Source organism: Crinia signifera, chromosome 7 (genome assembly GCF_055691185.1).
Source record: "Crinia signifera chromosome 7, ASM5569118v1, whole genome shotgun sequence".
Classification (NCBI taxonomy): Eukaryota; Metazoa; Chordata; class Amphibia; order Anura; family Myobatrachidae; genus Crinia; species Crinia signifera.
The window spans coordinates 126,683,595-126,703,240 of NC_139223.1; the positions used below are offsets into that span (position 1 = coordinate 126,683,595).

The 19,646-nt window shown below is 42.1% G+C and overlaps 1 protein-coding gene across 1 annotated transcript; it reads right to left on the reverse strand.

Moving 5' to 3' along the window:
* Positions 1–1,622: 1,622 nt before the first annotated feature.
* On the reverse strand, positions 1,623–15,014 carry CNPPD1 (cyclin Pas1/PHO80 domain containing 1). Its single transcript, XM_083153748.1, has 8 exons — positions 14,738–15,014; positions 13,297–13,399; positions 12,352–12,433; positions 9,986–10,106; positions 8,979–9,107; positions 7,319–7,380; positions 6,972–7,089; positions 1,623–6,465 (listed from the first exon to the last, which is right to left on the reverse strand). The coding sequence occupies exons 1-8, from the start codon at positions 14,831–14,833 to the stop codon at positions 5,854–5,856; spliced, it is 1,323 nt and encodes a 440-aa protein (XP_083009874.1). The 5' UTR covers positions 14,834–15,014; the 3' UTR covers positions 1,623–5,853.
* Positions 15,015–19,646: the final 4,632 nt, after the last annotated feature.

Consider the following 19,646-nt stretch of genomic DNA (forward strand, 5'->3'; position numbering starts at 1 on the left):
GAATTAGTGTATAAGTGACTTGCACAACAAAAGCAGCATTAAAAGCAATGAATTGTATTATTGTTGATTTTGTGTATGTATGTATGTATGCCATTTGTTTTGGAAAACGGTAACAACTCTTTAAATCTCATTATTTTCGGTACTTGTTTCCTAGCTTGGCTCCCATCGCATACCTTAAGTTAAGGTATGCGATAGGACCTGACCGACCCGATTTTCGGGCTTTAAAGACGTTCTTAACGCACTTTGAGAACCGGTCGCATTGCATGCCATTAAAATGGCATGCGATGCGACCGACCCGATTTTTACATTGGACCCAATGCAAAAATGGTCCCCGAGACCTGATTTTACATTGGACCCAATGTTAAATGCCCCCCAGACCCGATTTTTAATTGTAAACCCACCCTGATGGTTAATTATGTCAAATGCCCCCCCCCCCCCCCCCCATTGTTAATGCAACGCCACAATCGTCAACTCAAAGCGTGGCGAGCGCAGCAGTACGCGTCCTCCGACCTTTTCATACACCCACTATCCACGTCGGTGTGGAGTTGATTTTATATAGCGTGGTGAGCCCCGCGAGGGGACACGTAATACATCTGAAGTAATGCACGTCCACTCGCCATACTATATAAAATCAACTCCACGCCGACGTGGATAGTGGGGGTATGAAAAGGTCAGAGGATGCGTACCACCGCCGCCCCTCGCGGGCTCGCTGCGATTGCCACGCTTCGGGTTGACTTTAATCATGGCGTTAACAATGGGGGAGGCATACAATGAAAAATGGGGTCTGGGGGGCATTTAACATTGGTTCCAATGTAAAAATCGGGTCGATCACATCGCATGCGACCACGATTTTTGCGACCCGATTTCATACAATTAAAATCGGTTGCGCTGTGCTAGGAAACAAGTACCTTATTTTCTTTTTCCGCACCTTAAATTTTATGATTCCAATTTTTGTATTTTTTTATTTGTTGGCCAGTGTAATTAACTTCACCTGTAAGCTGGTTTGGGTCTTGATGACAGAGTTTGATAACCATTAAAATAGAGCCATCCTTTCTTATACCAATGAGGAATGGTTCTCCATGTTAGCTAAATAATGTTTTGTATTATTAAATAATAACTAAATGTAACAGGCATTTTAGTGAGATCAGTAACTTTATACACCGGTTTCAGTTCAGTGGTACAGTAACACTGTGTACATGCAGACCTGCAAGACAACATTCAAAAAACATCCACATCAGTGTAAGATAAACGCAGTCTCTTCCAGTGTGTGTCGGACGGGGTACCGACAATCGGGATCCCGACAGTCATTTACCCGACATTGGGATCCCGACTGTTAAAACACCGACAGACGGGTTCCCGACGGCCACCGGCTATTCTCCCTCGTGGGGGTCCACGACACCCATAGAGGGAAAATAGAATAGGTGGCAAGCGCAGCGAGCCACCGTGCCCGCAGCGTGGCGAGCCTGCAAGCGGCTTCGTTGTGCTCACCATGCTGTCTGAGTCCGGCCAGTCAGGATACTGACGTTGCGATAATGACTGTCGGGATCCTGACTGTTGGAACCCTATACCACACCCCTTCCAGTCTATTCCATGCACAACTAATAAGAAAATTACGTGTTGCAGAGAGAATAAATGCTGCTTTTATTGTAATACAGTGGACATGAGGCTTTTTTTGCAAACAGTGAAAAATATTTTACTATTACAAAGAAATAAAATTAAACCAGGCCATAATTAAAGTCATTTTACCAGGAATAACAAATATAAAAATAAGTAATGCTGCCATACATACAATAGACCAACTTGCATCCAACTAGCTGGTTAGATGGATTAAAAATCTGGTACTAGATGGGAACAAATGTAGTTTGTAATTCAGTAATTTGCTCCCAAAATCTGGAAACGTACAAACAAGGTACTGTGGTTGAGCCTGATTTAAATAATTTGACAGAATATTTTGTCCATTTTCCTGAGTTTGTGAGCAAATTGCTCCCATACAATAACAGATTTTCAGTTCAACCAACCAACTAGTTGAATGAAAGTTGGTCTAGAAAAGTGGTCAGGAAACTCGGTCCTCAATACCCCACAGAGTGCATGTTTTGCAGGTCTCCTCACAGAATCACAAGTGAAATAATTAACTCCACCTGCGGACCTTATAAAATGTCTGAGTAATTAGTACACCTGTGCACCTGCTGGGTTACCAGCAAAACATGCACTGTGTGGGGTAATGAGGACAGAGTTCCCTGACCACTGTTCTAGTACATGGCCAGCATAAGAACACCAGGTAATGAGAAGGTTTCAGAACACACTGGGTGGGGTAATTTATCAATATACAATAGAATTAGAAAATAAAATTTAGTTAAATGTGAATTAAGGAGGGACATAGGAAGAAATGAACTAGGAATGGCCATTGGTGTGTAACATCAATCAGAAACAATCCATGGTATGCACAGGTCAATGGGCAAATCAGGGAAGGAGGCACTGCTTAATGGGTAGGGCTAAGCAAGATGCCCCTTGTATCTAGGGGGAAAAAAACATTGCTGCCTCCCAGCCATCAATATAGAACAATTTTATCCCCTCCATCAATGATGGACAACCATCTATTGTCAATTGCCATGCCCAGAATGGACTAGGTAGTGAAATCTTAAGTTTCTAAGTAAAAAAAGTGCAAAATACAAAATCAGAAGGGACAAGAAGGAGGAGGTTTTAAAATAGAATAATTTTGAAAACAATGGTCCCTTTGAAGTTAAGGATGGAAGACTAAAAAGGTAACAGAAGCAAAGAGTTTAAAACAAGCATTGTTGCAGTTTCTATTTAATCTAATCCGAGGCATGATGCAGTCTCAGCAACAGAAATCTACTTCTGCAGCAAGAATATTCTTTATTTCTATACATAATTAACGTACGATTGCTGCCGACTTATTTATACCTGGACTCCATTGCAACATTGGTTAATCTCTCAAAACCTCCCTAACAGGCCTAACAAGACATTAGCTGCCATACTCACGGTGATGGCAGCTAATGTCTTGTGAATCCTTATCAATTCACAGGAAATTAGTGACATAACTTAGCTATGAAGGTGCCTCATTCCTTAGCGAGCTCATTAGTTTTTGGAAGATATTATTCGGCTGCTCTACAGTTTACATCCATTGGGTACAACTTAAGTACACCAGAGGAGTATGGGGTAGCCGATTTTAAAGGGTAGGTTATCATACACCTGGCATTAGTTGAGGTACAGCCCTTTTAAGGAAGTCCTATTTACATAACCACCACATACAATACTCATAGCAGTCAGTCACTTTCTTTGTCAAACTTGCACCAAGTCTAATGTCATTATCAAATGTAGTTACTGAGTTGTTAGCTGTCAGTCACTTTCTTTGACAAACTTGCACCAAGTCTAATGTCATTATCAAATGTAGTTACTGAGTTGTTAGCTACCTGCAGCATTGGTTATTCTTTGGGGGTAAAAACACCATACGCTATAAACCAAACTTTCGACCAGTATTGTTTCTGGCCTGTTTGATGTGGGACCTCCACCACAAATACACATGCATCTCTTAAACTGGGCAACAGGAAAAATGAAAGAATTTAGTTGGTTGCCGAGGGTTACTTTACTATTTCCCCCATAAATCCTCCCATTGGTGTTAGAATAATGTGATCAGCTCTATTTTTTCTAGCCTGTAATAGAGTTATGATGGACCTGGAGGGAAGTGGCACTGCACAGTCTATCTAAGAAAGAGAAGCCCAATTTTGGACAATCATTCTGGTAAAAAAACATGAACACATTTTTCTGATCACAGTCCCTAATTGTATATTAGACTAGTTTAAATTAGGCTAAATATAAAAGAATAGTAATACATAAATAAAAATACTTGTAAAAAAATAAAAAAAAAGAAGAAGTGTGGAAAAAGAAAACAGCATAGGTAGTATAGGAAAGGAGTGTTTGGTAGGTTGCCGTTTCCGAACCAAGACTTTCCAGCGTGAGATGAATCACTCGCACACCCTGACATTAACCCTTTGAGTGCCAACATCTGTGAGAGATGTTCAAAATATCCGCTACAAATGCCAGCGTCGCTCACATTTGTTATATAAATGTAAATGAAAAAAACTATGTTAAAAAAAGATATTTCCTATATAAAGTAAACATTACAGGTCATTATGATGAATAAAAAAATGTTTGGCAATTTCCTATTACCTATTTTGACAAATTCACTCAAAGGATTTAAAACAGAAATGGCTACTGTGGCCACTAAAGACATTCCAGTGGTCTAAAAAGGCTGTGCTGCCGCGGCATAATCATTCTGGTGTGACTGAGGACCAGCTTTCCCCATTCTCTGAGGTCACACTGCAGAAAGTCATCACTTTAGAATAAGTTCTAAAGCACCAGTGTAATGTTCCCATAGTGACATGGCCGTGTCATCACCTGTAGGTTGGTTATATCCTTGGCTATGTGTTTCAGTTATAGAATCCCATGTAAAATGCTTCAAACTGTGGCAATATACATAAATGCATGGAGTGAGATCCAAGTACTTACACCTGGACAAACGGGTGTGATAACCAGTCTTTCATGGTAAGACTTGTCAGTATTAGATTCCACCTAGTGTGTTTCACATACATCCAATACCAGTTTCTTCAGGTATTGTAGTTGGTACAATTAAGCATTCAATAAAAATGTGGTGGGACGTTCACTAATAGATTAGATTACGCCTCAAGGAACGTTTTCAACAAATAGTTTCTGTGACATGAATACCCACTTAACCCTTTACCATGCATCCACCACACCATCACTTTCAACTATAACAAAGGTTTACAGCTCCCAGGCTGACTAATCAGCAACCAGGCACAAAGCGCAGTGTTACAATGTCATTGTGTAACATGTACATCATGCAAAACTTGCGCCTTATAGAAGTAGCATAGTAATGACATACAACATGCTAATTAACAGTGAGGATCTGGGTGCAAACCCATAAAATGTATATTCACAATATGATTTAAGTGCGTATGTGATAATATCCAATGACATTCCACTGCAAAAAGTAAAGTGTTCTACATCTTTTGTCCAGCACAGAGGAGTTGTGCAAAAAGATAGCATGGGCTAAATGTAACCGCCTCCGTGTTCTGGGACATTTTTTTTAAAGTGGCAATCAAACCAACCTTGTAATTGCTGCTTTAAAAAAAAATAAAACAAAAAAATAAACAGTCAGATGCGCACAAACGTCCTGCACCTCCGGAACTTGAAGGCTATCACCTTTAGCCCCATTTCGGTTATTCAGGTTTAAGCTTGCCGTATCGATCCGCATAGATTTCAGTGAATTAGTCTGCCACCTATTCTATATTGCCCCAACTAACATGCTACGCTTTATAATAAATAAATATTTGATCCTACAGGATAATCTTTAGAGCGATGGTGAAAACAATAACCCTAGTGTTAACATAGTGAAGCCCAAGTTATAGACCGTATGCACTAAATATTACATTACAAAAATTTCTGCTACAACTCAAAAGCTGTGTAAAATACTCCGATTTTTGTGCATGTTAAAACCTTTATAGCAATCACCTAAACTGCTTGGTGAATATATTTTTTATAAACATTGATCATCTACTTTGCATTGGGTTTAGTTTTGCACAAATGCAGGGCATATATATTAACTTTACTACTGCAAAACAGTCCCTTATATTGCTCATCACAAGTTCCCAAAAAATAGCCCTAAATCATTTAAACCCAGAAATTATTATTCATATAGAAAATAAAAAACTACAGTAGTTTTTAATTTGCAGATGAAGTCCTATAAAAGCAAAAGCGAAACATACAGGGAGAGAGCACTCGAGTCCAAATGAGCAAGTGTACCTTGAATTCTGGCTAACCTGGGACAATAAAAGTTTTTAACTCCAAGTTATTGGACAAGTCTCCCTCTGACATGCGGCTCGGTGAAAGGATGGGGTCGTGTTGTTTCACAGTACATGAGTTTGGGTAGCCAGAACAAAGCAGTGTGTGAGGGAAGCCGTAGTGATGCAGTTCGGGAAAGGCACGGATGAGTGGTTGGTTGGAGCCACACTGGGTGGCGTTTTTGGGACTGCTGGTTTTAGGCCATGTGGACAATTTTGGTTTAGAGCAATAAGGACAATACCCGTCAGGTGGTCGTAATTCCTCACTCGCACTGCCCCCTGTATCGCTGTAAGTAAGTGCTGTCAGAACGGAGCCCCAAAGATAGAGTGCTGTAGCAGTGACACTTGGCCTGCTCTCCAAGCACTCCTCTTCCATGGAACGTGGGAGAACAGTCGGATTAGTGCTGGGGTTCTCCTCTGGAGGAAATGGAACAAAAAGTGGCACAGACACGTCTGAAGTATGATCTGTAACAGAGGGAAGCAGGGCTGTGCCATTCATTTCCCAGGTAGCCTTGTGCAACACAGCAACAGATGCAAATATGGTGGCAACTCCTGTTAAGTACACCAACCCAAGGACACAGGCCAGCTGGGGAAGAGAAAACAGACCATTTTACAAACATGTACATATTTTATTCAAGCTGGTTAATTCATAAAGTGTTCTTAATAAATAACAGCAAGTTATGTGGAAGCTCCGTTGCCACGGGGCGTGCGAGCGCTCCCCCGTGGCGGCCACTCACTCAATTCAATGTTCTGGGGGAATTGATTCCCCCCAAACAGCGAGGCTCACAGCTAATGCAGGGAGCCCGCTGCATTTAGCCGCAAGTCTCGCTGTTTTAGCGGCCGCATACGCCGATTCCCCCTCGCTTCATAAACGGAGCGAGGGGGATTCTGCGTATGCAGGAGGGTCAGTTAAATACTAACCCTGCGAGCTATCACAGCTCGCCCGCAGCATTGAATACTGGCAAATGGCTGGAATAATTAGAGCACTATAAAGTAACAGATCTTAATGACAAAACCACCTAAAACACGTTTGACAATTCTGATGAGAAAACTAATGAGGTAGCCTATTCACGAGTATAGTGCATCACTCACCTTGCTTACTTGCTGGCACAAATCACTGAAGATTTTCTGCCAGAGGTCCTGTTCAAGGAGAACAGACAGGTCTGTGTAGGTGAACCAGCCCCGCTTCATACCCTGCTGCTCGGCCACCCTGTGACAGTGGGCAATTAGCTGGATTACAACATCAGTTTTCAAAAAATTCAAATTTACTGGTCACTAAGGAGGAGACAGCATTTTGGTGTCATCCACTCAGAGGGTGACACCTGGGTGCAGTCCCCAGCAACTGCTCTGACCATTATTCTAAAAACAGCACACAATAATATCCATGTTAAATATAAATACAATAAAAAGTAATTAAATTCATGGTTAAATATATTTACCTCCCTTCCAGCCATCGCAATACTTCAAAGAAATCTCTTGGATGTGTGTATAGACTCCAGTCCTGTATTGGGCAAGAGGGAGTACAAATTGTAAATAAAAGTTGATCTGAATGCCTTAAAAAAACAAAAGAAAAGCCCACAAATGAGGAAAATAATTTCCTCTTCTATACCGGAGAAAGGTGCAAGAGGTTGTACACAAGGATGCTGGAAATGGGAAGGAGAAGAAACCACTTACAGTATGGCTGCCTGTAAACCATGGATGTGCAGTCTCTACACCAAACATTTTACAATGGTGTGATACCTTCACAAATGTATATTAATATACAGTAGAAAGGACATATTTAATGCAATAAATTGGTATCAGAAACACACAAAGCATCAGTCTACTTTGATTGAACATAAAATATATTATCAGTTATTTATATAGCGCACACATTCTACAGCGCTGTACAGAGAATATTTGAACATCAGTCCCAGCCCCATGGATCTTACAATCTATATTCCCTACCACCTGTACACACACACACACACACACACACACACACACACACATTCTAGGGTTGATTTGTTGGGAACCAATTAACTTACCAGTATATTTTTGGATTGTGGGAGGAAATCTGAGTACCCAGAGAATATGCAAACACCACACAGTTAGGGCCATGGTAGGAATTGAACCCATGACCTCAGCGCTGTAAGGCTAACCATTACACCTTCTGTCCTGGTATATTTCTGATCAATATACCAGGAAGGTCTAAATCAACATTTGTCCATTCCTAGACATGTTGCCTGGCCCAAGCACCCTCTTTCATTTGCTGATGCATCAGAGAAATTTACACCATTTTCATAGTTTGATTACATGCACGCTAAACATTGTTTTTAGTAGATGGTTCTCAGGAGACAATAGCTAATATGCTATGCTCCCTATATGCTATGCTCCCTTCTGAGCCAGTAACTAAAACAGGAGATATTGCAGTGGTTCACTGGTGCCTATGGCAACTATAGACACACAGAAAGCGACATTTTGAATGTAGCACTGGCCGCCAGCCAATCAGGGAAACGGCTGCAGCAGTTGATCCTGATTGGCTGCTGGTCCGCTAGCTCAAATTGGCTGCCGGGTCGCCGGAGGGGTGAGGAGGAGATGCGAGGGCACAGGGGTCACCAGGCTGTGTGGAATCAGTGTGTATGGCACTTAGGTGGACAGCCTTAGGGACACAGACAAGGCCAGCTGTATTTCAAATACTCCCAGCAGCAATCCATACTTCAATCCCAGGATTGATAAAAATGGCCAGGAATTGGCATCCCTAATCTCATACATATGCTTAAATTAGAACAATCGTTTATCAGTGCACAATTACACCATCTCAATAACTAGAGTAGAAGATCAGTCAGAAAACAGGTGTATTTACTTATAGACAAAACTCTGCAGACAAACTCCATTTGCATGTCAGGATATGTGTATACACTCCTTACCACCTCTTCAGCCACAAAAGATGAGACTGAAGTGTGTACAACTGGATTGATTGGATCATATTAGATGTTGTTGCAAAATAGACAACATGCACACCAACAGTTTGAGAATGGAATCTCATTAATGAGTAAACACTGTGCAGCAACTAGGTATTGTTTTACATAATCAAAAAGAAAATAGCATGGAACCTACTATAGCTCGGAGGAAATTCATCTCCAGAGTGTTCACAATTTGAACATCTAGTCTTCCGGCTGCTCCCCATTCGTCATTAAAAACCTCTTCCTCCTCACCTTCATCATACAGATACTTACTGGCGACCATCTACAACATAACACATTCTTATCAATATCTTAACCAAAGCAAAAAGGTAAAAAGCAGAGATCGGTAAGAGAGGATAATGCTTTACATAATAAATTCAAGAACCATAAAGTCTAATAAACAGACACTGACTGCCAACATCTGTGAGAGGTTTAAAATATCGGCTAAAAATTACAGTGTTGCTCACATTTGTTATAGGAAGTCAAATAAAAAATGTTGTGTAAAAAAAAAGATAATTCCTATACAAGGTAACCACTGCAGGTCATTATGATGAATACAAATGTGTGCTTGCCAATTGTCACACCTATTTTGACAAATTTACTTGGGACTTAAAGGGTTCAGAGCAGTTAGTGAACTAGCAGACATGTAAGTACAAGTTTCTGATTCTGTAGGGAACATAACATAGCTGCCAGCTATTGTGCTGCATGTTTGCAGTCACACTGATAGGATTATGCCTACAGACAGTTCCCAGAGAATTTTAACAACATTACATAACAATATGTTTATAGAGGAGCATCAAATCCAAACGACTCAACGTATGAGGCTGTACAGTATGACATTCATCCTTATGTGGTATTTACTTTAAATGACCTGCATCCATGAAACTTTATATGTATACAAAAAAGAAATACATTTATTTTGGCAGCTTGGGAACTTTTCATGTTTAGATCCAGAACACTATGTTTTCCCAGGTCCTGTCATACATCCGGTCACATGGTTAGTCCTGAGCAGGATGTCACATGTTAGAAGCACAGAGCATTTCCAGCTGTATTAGTAGATTGTGCAGCACATTCAGTGCTGAGACACTGTGACTGTGGTGCTGGAATGCAGCACTGTATGATAGTCACAGGACCATTATTCCAAGGTTATTTACCACTCACCATTGATATGAGAAAAAGATCAGATGATGAAATCTGCTGCAGGTATTCAGGATTGCGGTGACGAAGTCTCTCTATGTAAACCAAGGCCAGCATCATAGAGCAGGGAGAGATGCAGGCCTCCCTAGTGTACACAAATAGATTCATTATTAGCAATGCCTGGAGCTACAAACTTCATACTCCAACTCTACAACATTGTCTTCTATCACAGACTAATCCTTTAACCTTCCTTAAAACATTTAAAATGAAAATATTTATAATATATACAGTATGTCTATTGTCCGTGTGTCTCCGAAACACTGCCATCTGTTGGCAGCAAGTGAAACTACATATACTAGCTTTCGAAGCATTAGCTTCGAGCGCGCTTACTAGTATACTATAACTATGCAAGAGGTATTTACTCACACGAGAGCAATTTATATTTTATATTTCAACGTTTACTTTTATTATAACAATAGTAAACGAATACTGAAAGGAGTCCCAAGTTATAGTGTGTACACACAGTAAAGGCCCATACACACACTACGATGTCTTCTTAATGATGATGAACGACCCCATTATAAATCACCTCCTGAACAACCCAGGACGACATCGTTCAGGGTCGTTTAGGAGGTGAATCTTTTTACATCGTCTACTGTTTATGCTGTGAACGATGGACGACTACCAACGATGCGCGTACCCGTGGGTCGTTAAAGACCATAGCCATCGTCAATGCATGCAGGTCAATTTGGCTATGGTCGTTAACATTGTTTGTTTTTTCAATAGAAAAGGTCCTGCATCGTTTGTGGTCGTTTGTCAGCCGTCGTGCACCAGTGATCACCTGCAATGCTGAGGTCGTTCATTTTCACTTCAAGGGTGAAAATGAAAGATGGTAGTTAATGATGGGTCGTTACTGACACATCTTTGTGTGTGTATGGGCCTTAAGCTATGCCTTCCAATGTTGACGATATTCGGCATCGCATGCAGATCGCAAGGATTTTAACCCTTGTGATCCCAATGCGCGTAGTCTTGACTGCATTGCCTATATAGTGCAGATCTGCACTATATAGTCAAAATTGTGCCGCTGCATGAATGCCGTGCGAGTCCTGATACGATCTGATCGCGTCGGGACTCGCATAGCACGGCATATCTACCGTGTGTACACACCATTAGTAACAAGATATAAAAGTGCAATGGCAATAAAGTAAACCTCACACAACACGGATGAATAACTGATATATAGGATAAGGTATTCCCAAACTGGACAAGGACAATAATGTTTCTGAGGAATTTCCATGAGACAGGTGGAGTATCCTTTATCCAAAATGTTCGGGACCAGAAGCATTTTGGATAATAGATTATTCCGTATTTTGGATTTTGATTTTTATATTTCAATGAGGTATCTTGCATTTATGATGTACAAGCGCATCAAAAACATGAAATACACACAAATATATTTTATTTGTTCATAAAACAAGGTTTTAACACATAAACAAAGCGGAAATCTCAGGCACTGAATTTTAATGTCAATAAATCATTTTCTTGCACATATTTAGTGCCAGTTACAGATGTACCCCGTAGGTTTTTAGATAAAGGATATTTTGATAAGGGATACTTAACCTGTACATCAAAAGGAAGGCTAAAGACTTAATTTGATTTATCTAATTTTAGGGTGCATAAGTCCTAATAAAAGGCACAAGTTCTCACAAGCGTTTCATTGTATCCTCTCTCTAAAAGATTTAGTAAATACCCCTATGAGTGGAATTATCAACTCAGAAAACAGCGTAGAGACACTGCTCTTAATTTAATTTGGACATACACCTATTTACCTTTAATTAGGGATTAATGGTATGGTATGGTATTAGATCAAGTAAAAGACTAAATTTACACACAAATCTACAAGTTGGTGTAGAAACCATGCTACATTGGAAAGGCCACCAAAATACTGCTTTACTTCTCTCAGAGTCCATTAGAATATCCCAACCCGCATTATGAAATTTCATACTGCATTCTTATAAAGAAACATTACAGGCTTACCCAGGAGCTCCAGAGAACTAACTAATCAGCCCCTCTGGACCTCTCGTCCACCATGAATGTGTTGCCTTCAAAATCACCACAAAACCTCTTATAAACATACTGTAGGAGCACGGTGTCACTAAACACTTGTGTTGTACTTCTGCTTTTTCCCTGTTCTTTTATGGACAATATTGGACTTTAAAGCTATTTTTCCTATACAATGTGGTGAGAGCAGAGCCATATTGTACATCAGTATTTGGCCCACAAAATTATAAGATCACATATGGGATACAGAAGAGAGTTCATGCACAGATAATGCACTATATGCTCACAGGACGGCTGTGGTGCGGCACCATTATATATATCATACTCACCGGGACACACGTGCTGCATATTTTTTCTGCAGACGGCGAATAGGGCTAGGTGCGGCTTTCTGCAGCAATTCCACAGCTATGTCTGGGAGATGGGAAAAATTACATAAATTCCTACGTATTCAACAAAATGAAGACCATTGACTATTGTAATGTCACATAAAATTATTTCTTACGTTAACATATAAGCAGTCTTCTGACTTACCAATTATGGAGGACCTAGGGGTAGATGGATCATACTAGCACACACCGGGCCGATATAATATTTCCTACTTTGCAGTAAGCACTAGCGACAAGTTAAATGAACATCAAAGATGCCAGAGTGAAAACTCCTCCCTCCGGTGATCCCAGCCAGTCTGTGCTCTCTCGCCTTCCCCCTCCAATCACATCTCCTCCTTCATACATGGGGGAGAAGCGGTATCACCACTTCACCCCTATAGGGACTACTCATACATCTACTCCATAGTACAGTATATTAGCTATTCAGATACAACTTAAGTGTTAACTAGAACCAGTTCTCAATGGGATTTATTGCAGCTTTTTGTTCACAGCCCCTGAGCAGGCGAAACGTAGGAGAAAACCCCTATTTGAAGTTAAAATAAGTAAGATCAAAAACTGGAAACACAAATCATGGATCTCTTTATAACAGCACACTATCTGAAAGTAAGTACCCTTTATTTCTACCTAGGGGTCAATCTTATTCTCTGCAATGTGCTCGCTGGTGCAAGTCATCGCGACAGCGCCCAGGATTTGCATGAAAGAAATCTCTGCCACCAAAGGGCTCTGAACAATTTTGTGCAAACTCAGGTGCTGCCTTTGCCCTGGATAGGATTGCCCTCAATATCTACATTTTTAGTATAAAAAAAAAAAATCAATTTAATTAATACCCACAATATATATTTCAGTCCAATATTTGACATTTAAGTATTCTGCATAATTTGTACTCACCGGCCACTGGGCTAGACAAGTCTTCCATGGGGCAATCAGCCTCCCAGCCATAGTACAGTCGCTTACGAACCCTTTTGCTGAGCTGAGGATGCCCAGGTAAAAACTTTAAAGGAAAAGGAACATTTTTAGCTTATTCAGCTGTATACAGGAAGCACGCAAAGCACTGGGATGTAAATAGAGACAATGATATATGCCAGAATATACATTGACTGGGATTACAGGCAACTCATAACACCAGCTCACTTTAAGTGACAGAGAGCAGATTTGAAGATTCTGGGCTACATTTTTCAAGCTTCAAAAGGTTATAAAATGGAGAGTGAGAAACAACCAGCCAATCAGCTCCGGTCATGTTAGAGACTGTTGGAAAATTGACAGGTGCTGGTTGTTTATCACTTTTGTATGCTTGATACATCTAGCCCTTGTATTACACAGCTAGCAAATCCCTGGGAAAAAAACAATAGGACCCCAAGGGCTCCAGATAAAGCCCCATACACACTAGGGCAGTGGTTCCCAAACTTTTTCAGTCCAAGGCTTGCTTTGGATCTCCATGACTTTTTCAAGGCGCCCTTAAGACAAAATAATTACCAAACTGTGGCATTTTTGAAGTAGTTGGGTTAAAACAATGCGATCAGTCTTGAAAAAATTCCCCCCCGCCTGAAAACACCAAGCCCCCAGGACCTCATTCATCAACATCAGGAAACTTGCTTGCTGAAGATCTGCTGTGTAGTGGTGCGCACTCTAGCACACTCGCCACCAGCTGATTTATGCCACCCATACATGGTGCAATGCTCACCATGCGTTTCAAAGTTGATTGCATTGCATCTAGTTCAAAATGCATGCAATGGGCTAGATGCTATACAATCTAGTTCAAAAATTAAGTGCAGCACATACTTTTTGGACTGTACGATGTGATGTGTGACGGGAGCGCACATGACATCTGCAGCCCAAAACGCACCATGTATGGGCAGCATAAACCCCCTCTTCCTCTCCCCTGCCGCTGGCTGAGTCCAGTCTCATCCCGCTTGCTCCCTCTGCCCCCTCCCAGCGCTCACTCACCGCCCATCAGTACACTATATAGACAAACAACCTTCCTGTTCAGCGGGTCCCAATGATATCGTTCAGTGTGTACATGCAATATTGGGACCTGCAGCCGATATTGTTAATTACGGCCATGACCCCCATTGCTTATGTATGGGGCTTAAGAGAGTACTGGTAACAATTTACAGTAAGTGATACAGCAGCTTTAAATACACTAATATATATATATATATATATATATATATATATATATATATATATATATATATATATATATATATATATATATATACACACACACATACACACACACACATACATACATACATACATACATACACACACACACCGTTCATCATACACACACATATATATGGTACACATATTTCTCCATGTCACTCACATGAAAGTCCTTAAAGTCAGATCCGGGTATCTGGAAGCCGTTCTCATCCTGCGGTGGGAAACCACGCAATAGGCCAGGCATCCGACTGCGTGCCATGGCGGCCTGCTGGGGAACTGAGCCCGGAGCTCAGAGGTGCTACACCGGCCTAACACGCACAGTCGCGATCACTGTGCGGGCGCTGATCATACAGGGCCTGGCCGTCTCTGGCCCGCTCTAGGCCGTTCCGTGCACTAGGTTTCCGGGATCTGACCGTGACGACACTGGGAGGGGACAGAGGAGGATCCCGCCATGATGACATAATTTGTTTACTTTAGGGATAAGTTCCTGCAGCCAGTGACGTCGGACTATGACGTCATATCTCACTCTCGGCACTTATCTTGTTCTGCTGCCAAACAGCGTTTGATGCTTTTAATATCACTGTATTCAGAAGCTTCTGGGGCTATGGCTGCTTGTGTTAGTTTTTACAATGCCATGGTAACCAAATGTTACTCCATAATGAAAACTACACAGAGCAAATTGTCTTAAAAATTGTTACTTTTCACTAAATGCTACATTAGTTTGATCAGTGACCTGGTGAAGAGAAAATAAACCTCGAAACGTTGTTTCATATTATCATATACCTGCATCCTGACGTTTATTTATTAGGAGTGCCACCATACTGCTTTGGGACCAGCGCTTGGAACCTGGGAGGCACCCATAAAGTATTAACAAAAGAACAGGTATGCAGCACTGATTTAAAAAATGTAACAATTACGTTGGATTGACTTTACAAAATTTTATATTTCTTAAAATGCCTAAAAATTGAATACACACTTGTATGGGGTATATCACAGGAAAAAAAAACAATAAAAACATTGTTTAAAAAAACATTGTAGATCTCATCCAAAAAACGTGGTAGGGGGACTCTTCAAGTGGATATTTGTAAGATCTCACTGGCCATTCCTATACCCATAAAGTATTGATGGTTATGTGGCCGTGCTGCCCCAATATTGCTTTTATATAGAGAGAGAGAGAGAAATGAACAGTGTCCCCAAGTGCGCCCAACGAGTAAGAGCAGCTTCTCTATGGGGGGTATTCAATGCTGCAGCGAGCGGCCGGCGAGGGGGTTATACAGCAAGGATTGCAGAAAACCAGCGATCCTCGCTGTTTAACCCCCACACCGGCCGCTCGCTCTATTCAACGTTCTGGGGAAATCCTCGCCGTCACAGGACGGCGAGAATTCCCCAAAACAGCGAGACCTGCGGCTACTGCAGAAAACTCGCTGTTTTTAGCCGCGAGTCTCGCTGCTTCTGGAGCCTCATACACCAATTCTCCCTCGCTCAAAAAACGGAGCGAGGGGGAATTGGCGGATGCGGAGGGTGTGTTGAATACTGTCAGGGTGAGTGGTGACAGCGAGCAGGAAGCCCTGCTCCCTGTCACCACTCGCAAACAGCATTGAATACCTGCCTATAAATCCCCCATCAGTGGGGACGAAAAGCATGTAGAAAAAAGGAATTATAGAGAGCGCTGTATGTACAATATGTACAATTGTTAGTAAAACAGTATGTATTTTATTAAAAATCTTCATTGAAAACTCCATGGTTTGCATCCATTTCTTTCTTTCAAGATGATAAAACCCTACGCGTTTCGTCTTTAGAAAGACTTCATCAGGGGTTTTTATACACAAATAAAGCAATGATTCAGAATTGAGGTTCAAGTCACACTCTTTTTAGAGATCCCAAGATTGAATGTTAAAGCGTCCTTAAGGACACGTTGAGTGGTCTATGCCTCAAGTTGGAATTTACATTTCCGAATAACAGTCGAAAATATAGCTATGTATGTATGTATGTATGTATGTATGTATGTATGTGTGTATATATATATATATATATATATATATATATTTATATATAAAAGGATAAGAGGCACTCACCAGTCTCAAATATGCAATAAAAATGCTGGGTATTTATTCAAACCTTCATAGATGAATATATTGTGTTTATCTCAAGGTTTCCGTCCTCTCAGGACCAATCATCAGGAGAATTACTCCATGCACATCAATCGTAATATAACCACAGCACAAACCACGCAGCACTATCTACAGGTAGGTAGTGCTGCGTGGTTTGTGCTGTGGTTATATCACAATTGAACATGGCAGCTTACCGAGTGCAAGAGAAGCCGCCCACCACCTGGCCAAATTGCTGCCCTCCCTGCTGCCATTCCTCTAGATACCATTTTGTCCCAAATGTCAACACAGACACCGTATTGATGCACTGCGTCCTTCAAAATGGCTCGCTGTGCACGCCTTGCTTTGGGCACGGTGCCTCGCTACGCTCAGCACACTATTTTATTCTTCCATCACGCCCTAGTGGATGGTAGGGCATGAAATACCGCCTGTGAGCATGTTGGCTCAAAAAAAGTGATAAACCCCATGTCGACCTTTTGACTGTCGACCTTTTGACTGTCTAACTAATGACCCCATCAACCTAACCCATGTCGACCTTCAGTGGTTGACCTAATGCTTGTAGACCTAGTGATTTATATGAACTCCAATTTCCTTCAGTGAAGTGCTCAGTATCCAGGTCAAACGGAGCTAAGCCACAGGTATTTTTTTCTCTGCCACTTTCTCCCTGGGGCACAGTTGATTGGCCGTTTCATTTTATTACTCACCCTCAAGTAGTTCTAACATAGGGCCTGATTCAGACCTGGTTATAGCAAAGGGTATCCCGCACTGGTATAAAATTCTCACTCTGGGTCCCAGATGCCTCTCATAACGTTATATGGAGTTAAATTCATATGAGTCTGATTCAGACCTGTGGCTGAAAATCACTTGATAGTCGCCGACCATTGAATGACTTTTCTCCCCTTGGGAAATAAGCCAGTCTAAAGTAACTTTTGTTTCAGCTGCTGATCGCCAAATATGGGGCGAACGACACCACGCCTGCATTACCAGAATGCCCAGCGTTTTTATGGGGACACCCATAAAACGTTGGGCGTTCCCCTGCTCCAGCCCCCGCCTACCCCCTCTGGCGCGAACGGCCCGGCGATTGTGTAACTACCTGAAGCTGTTGACTCCCGTAGTTTGCACATGCGCATAAATGCACATGCCAGTCTGAATCGGCCCTAATATGCATTGCTTTGCAAATAATATGCGATTAGATTTAGGATGGATTTTGACTAAATATTGCTTGGGCATAGTTGGGCCATTTCCTAGTATATTACCCAGTAAAGGCTTTTTGGCAGCCAGGGCAGGGTGCTGAGCAATGTGGAGGGCACATTTTTGGATGTAATGCTACAGCTGTGTGTTGTGATATGAATTGTGGACACCAATGTGTGGCAAGTACAAACATTTTGCATCTTTCCTCCCACTCACTCATTATCCAACTTCTGTCTGGCTTTAGCCATCTTTACAGGCACTGCCCTCAAAGTTTCTGCCAAACCAAAAGACCATAGGCCAGATTCTCTAAGCTTTAAAAGTGATAAAATGGAGAGTGATAAACAGCCAGCCAATCAGCTCCTACCTGCCATGTCACAGGCTGGGTTTGAAAAATAACAGGTAGGAGCTGATTGGCTGGCTGTTTATCACTCTCCACTTTATCACTTTTGAAGCTTAGAGAATCTGGCCCCATAACTCTCTGTTCGTGAGAGGGGCGTAAGTTCATACTAGGCCTCTAAAGATAAAATAAAAATGCCTTACTCCACCGCCCCCCAATCCCCCCCCCCCCACTCCCACCTCCTTACTAGAGAGTGGGATGCCGTTCATTACTGGCTTTGATATTAAACTTACTTGTGACATGCTAGCAACAGTAAAGACTATCTGCCAATTGCCATTTTGACTGTAGACAACTAATCAGTCCTGTGGATATGATACATATACCCCTTAATTTTATAGGCATATACCTATTAGATTATGATTGGGCATGTCTATGTGGAAGACGGGCAGCAGGGCTGTCAGGAGGCGGGCACACTTCAGAACAGGCACTCTGTTGCGAATGAATCCATTGTCAGGTTCTTTCGCCACTGCTGTTTGAAACGAAAAATCAGCATTTTACATTATACCCCACTCTTCCACGAAGCAGTCTTTTCTGCAGATGTCACCCCACTGTATGTTGTAGATGGCACCAGCCTTAGAGGGACAGTGGCGGAAGTAGAAATTGTTTATTAGTGGTACTATAATTGCACGCTGTAGGCGTGACCATTTGTCATGAGGGGGCGTGGTCATATGAAACTAGACGAGTAGTTTCATGACAATAGGGGCATGGCCATATTATGCCACACACCGTAATGAATCTTACACATTATACCACACGCCGTAATGCCCATTACACATTATGCCCCACGCGATAATGCCCATTACTTATTATACCACATGCCATAATGCCCATTACATATTATGTCACTTATGTGCCGCTTACCTACATGATAGTTGCCAGGAGCTGCGTGCTCGATGGAATTTGAAAGATTTGTGCTTGTTGGAATAGGGGTTTACATGCTCATTGCCCAGGGGGCTCCCTCCAACCATGCCAGATCATGCCCCTCTCCCCACACAGCAGCACTGTCATGTGCAGATTTCACTGGCAGTGACTCCCGGGCCCCGACCCCAGGCTACGCAGCTCTGCAGGCTTTCCTCACCCCTCCAGCGGCCCTCGACCATTTCAAATATGGCGCCGATTTGTGAGCCAATCACCATGGCTGCTTGTACGCGAGCTCTGATTGGGTTCAGGAGCCACGCCGTATTTGAAATGCCTGCGAGCCGCCGGAGGGGTGAGGGAAGCCTCCTGCGCGCTTCACTCTTCTAGTCTCTCAGTGGCAGCATTGGAGGCACCGGAGGGGTGGGGGGAGCCTCTCAGCGGCATCAGCCGCCGGAGGGGTGGGAGAAGCTCAGCAGGGGATGCGGGGTGGTTCGGCGTACCGGCAACGTATTTCAGGT

Coding starts and splice junctions, on each gene's coding strand:
- CNPPD1 (XM_083153748.1), bottom strand. CDS start 14,833: ATGGCACGCAGTCGGATGCCTGGCCTATTGCGTGGTTTCCCACCGCAG. Junction 13,400..14,737: donor CTGACTTTAAGGACTTTCAT/GTGAGTGACATG, acceptor TTTCCTTTAAAG/TTTTTACCTGGGCATCCTCA. Junction 7,090..7,318: donor TTGCGATGGCTGGAAGGGAG/GTAAATATATTT, acceptor CCACTGTCACAG/GGTGGCCGAGCAGCAGGGTA.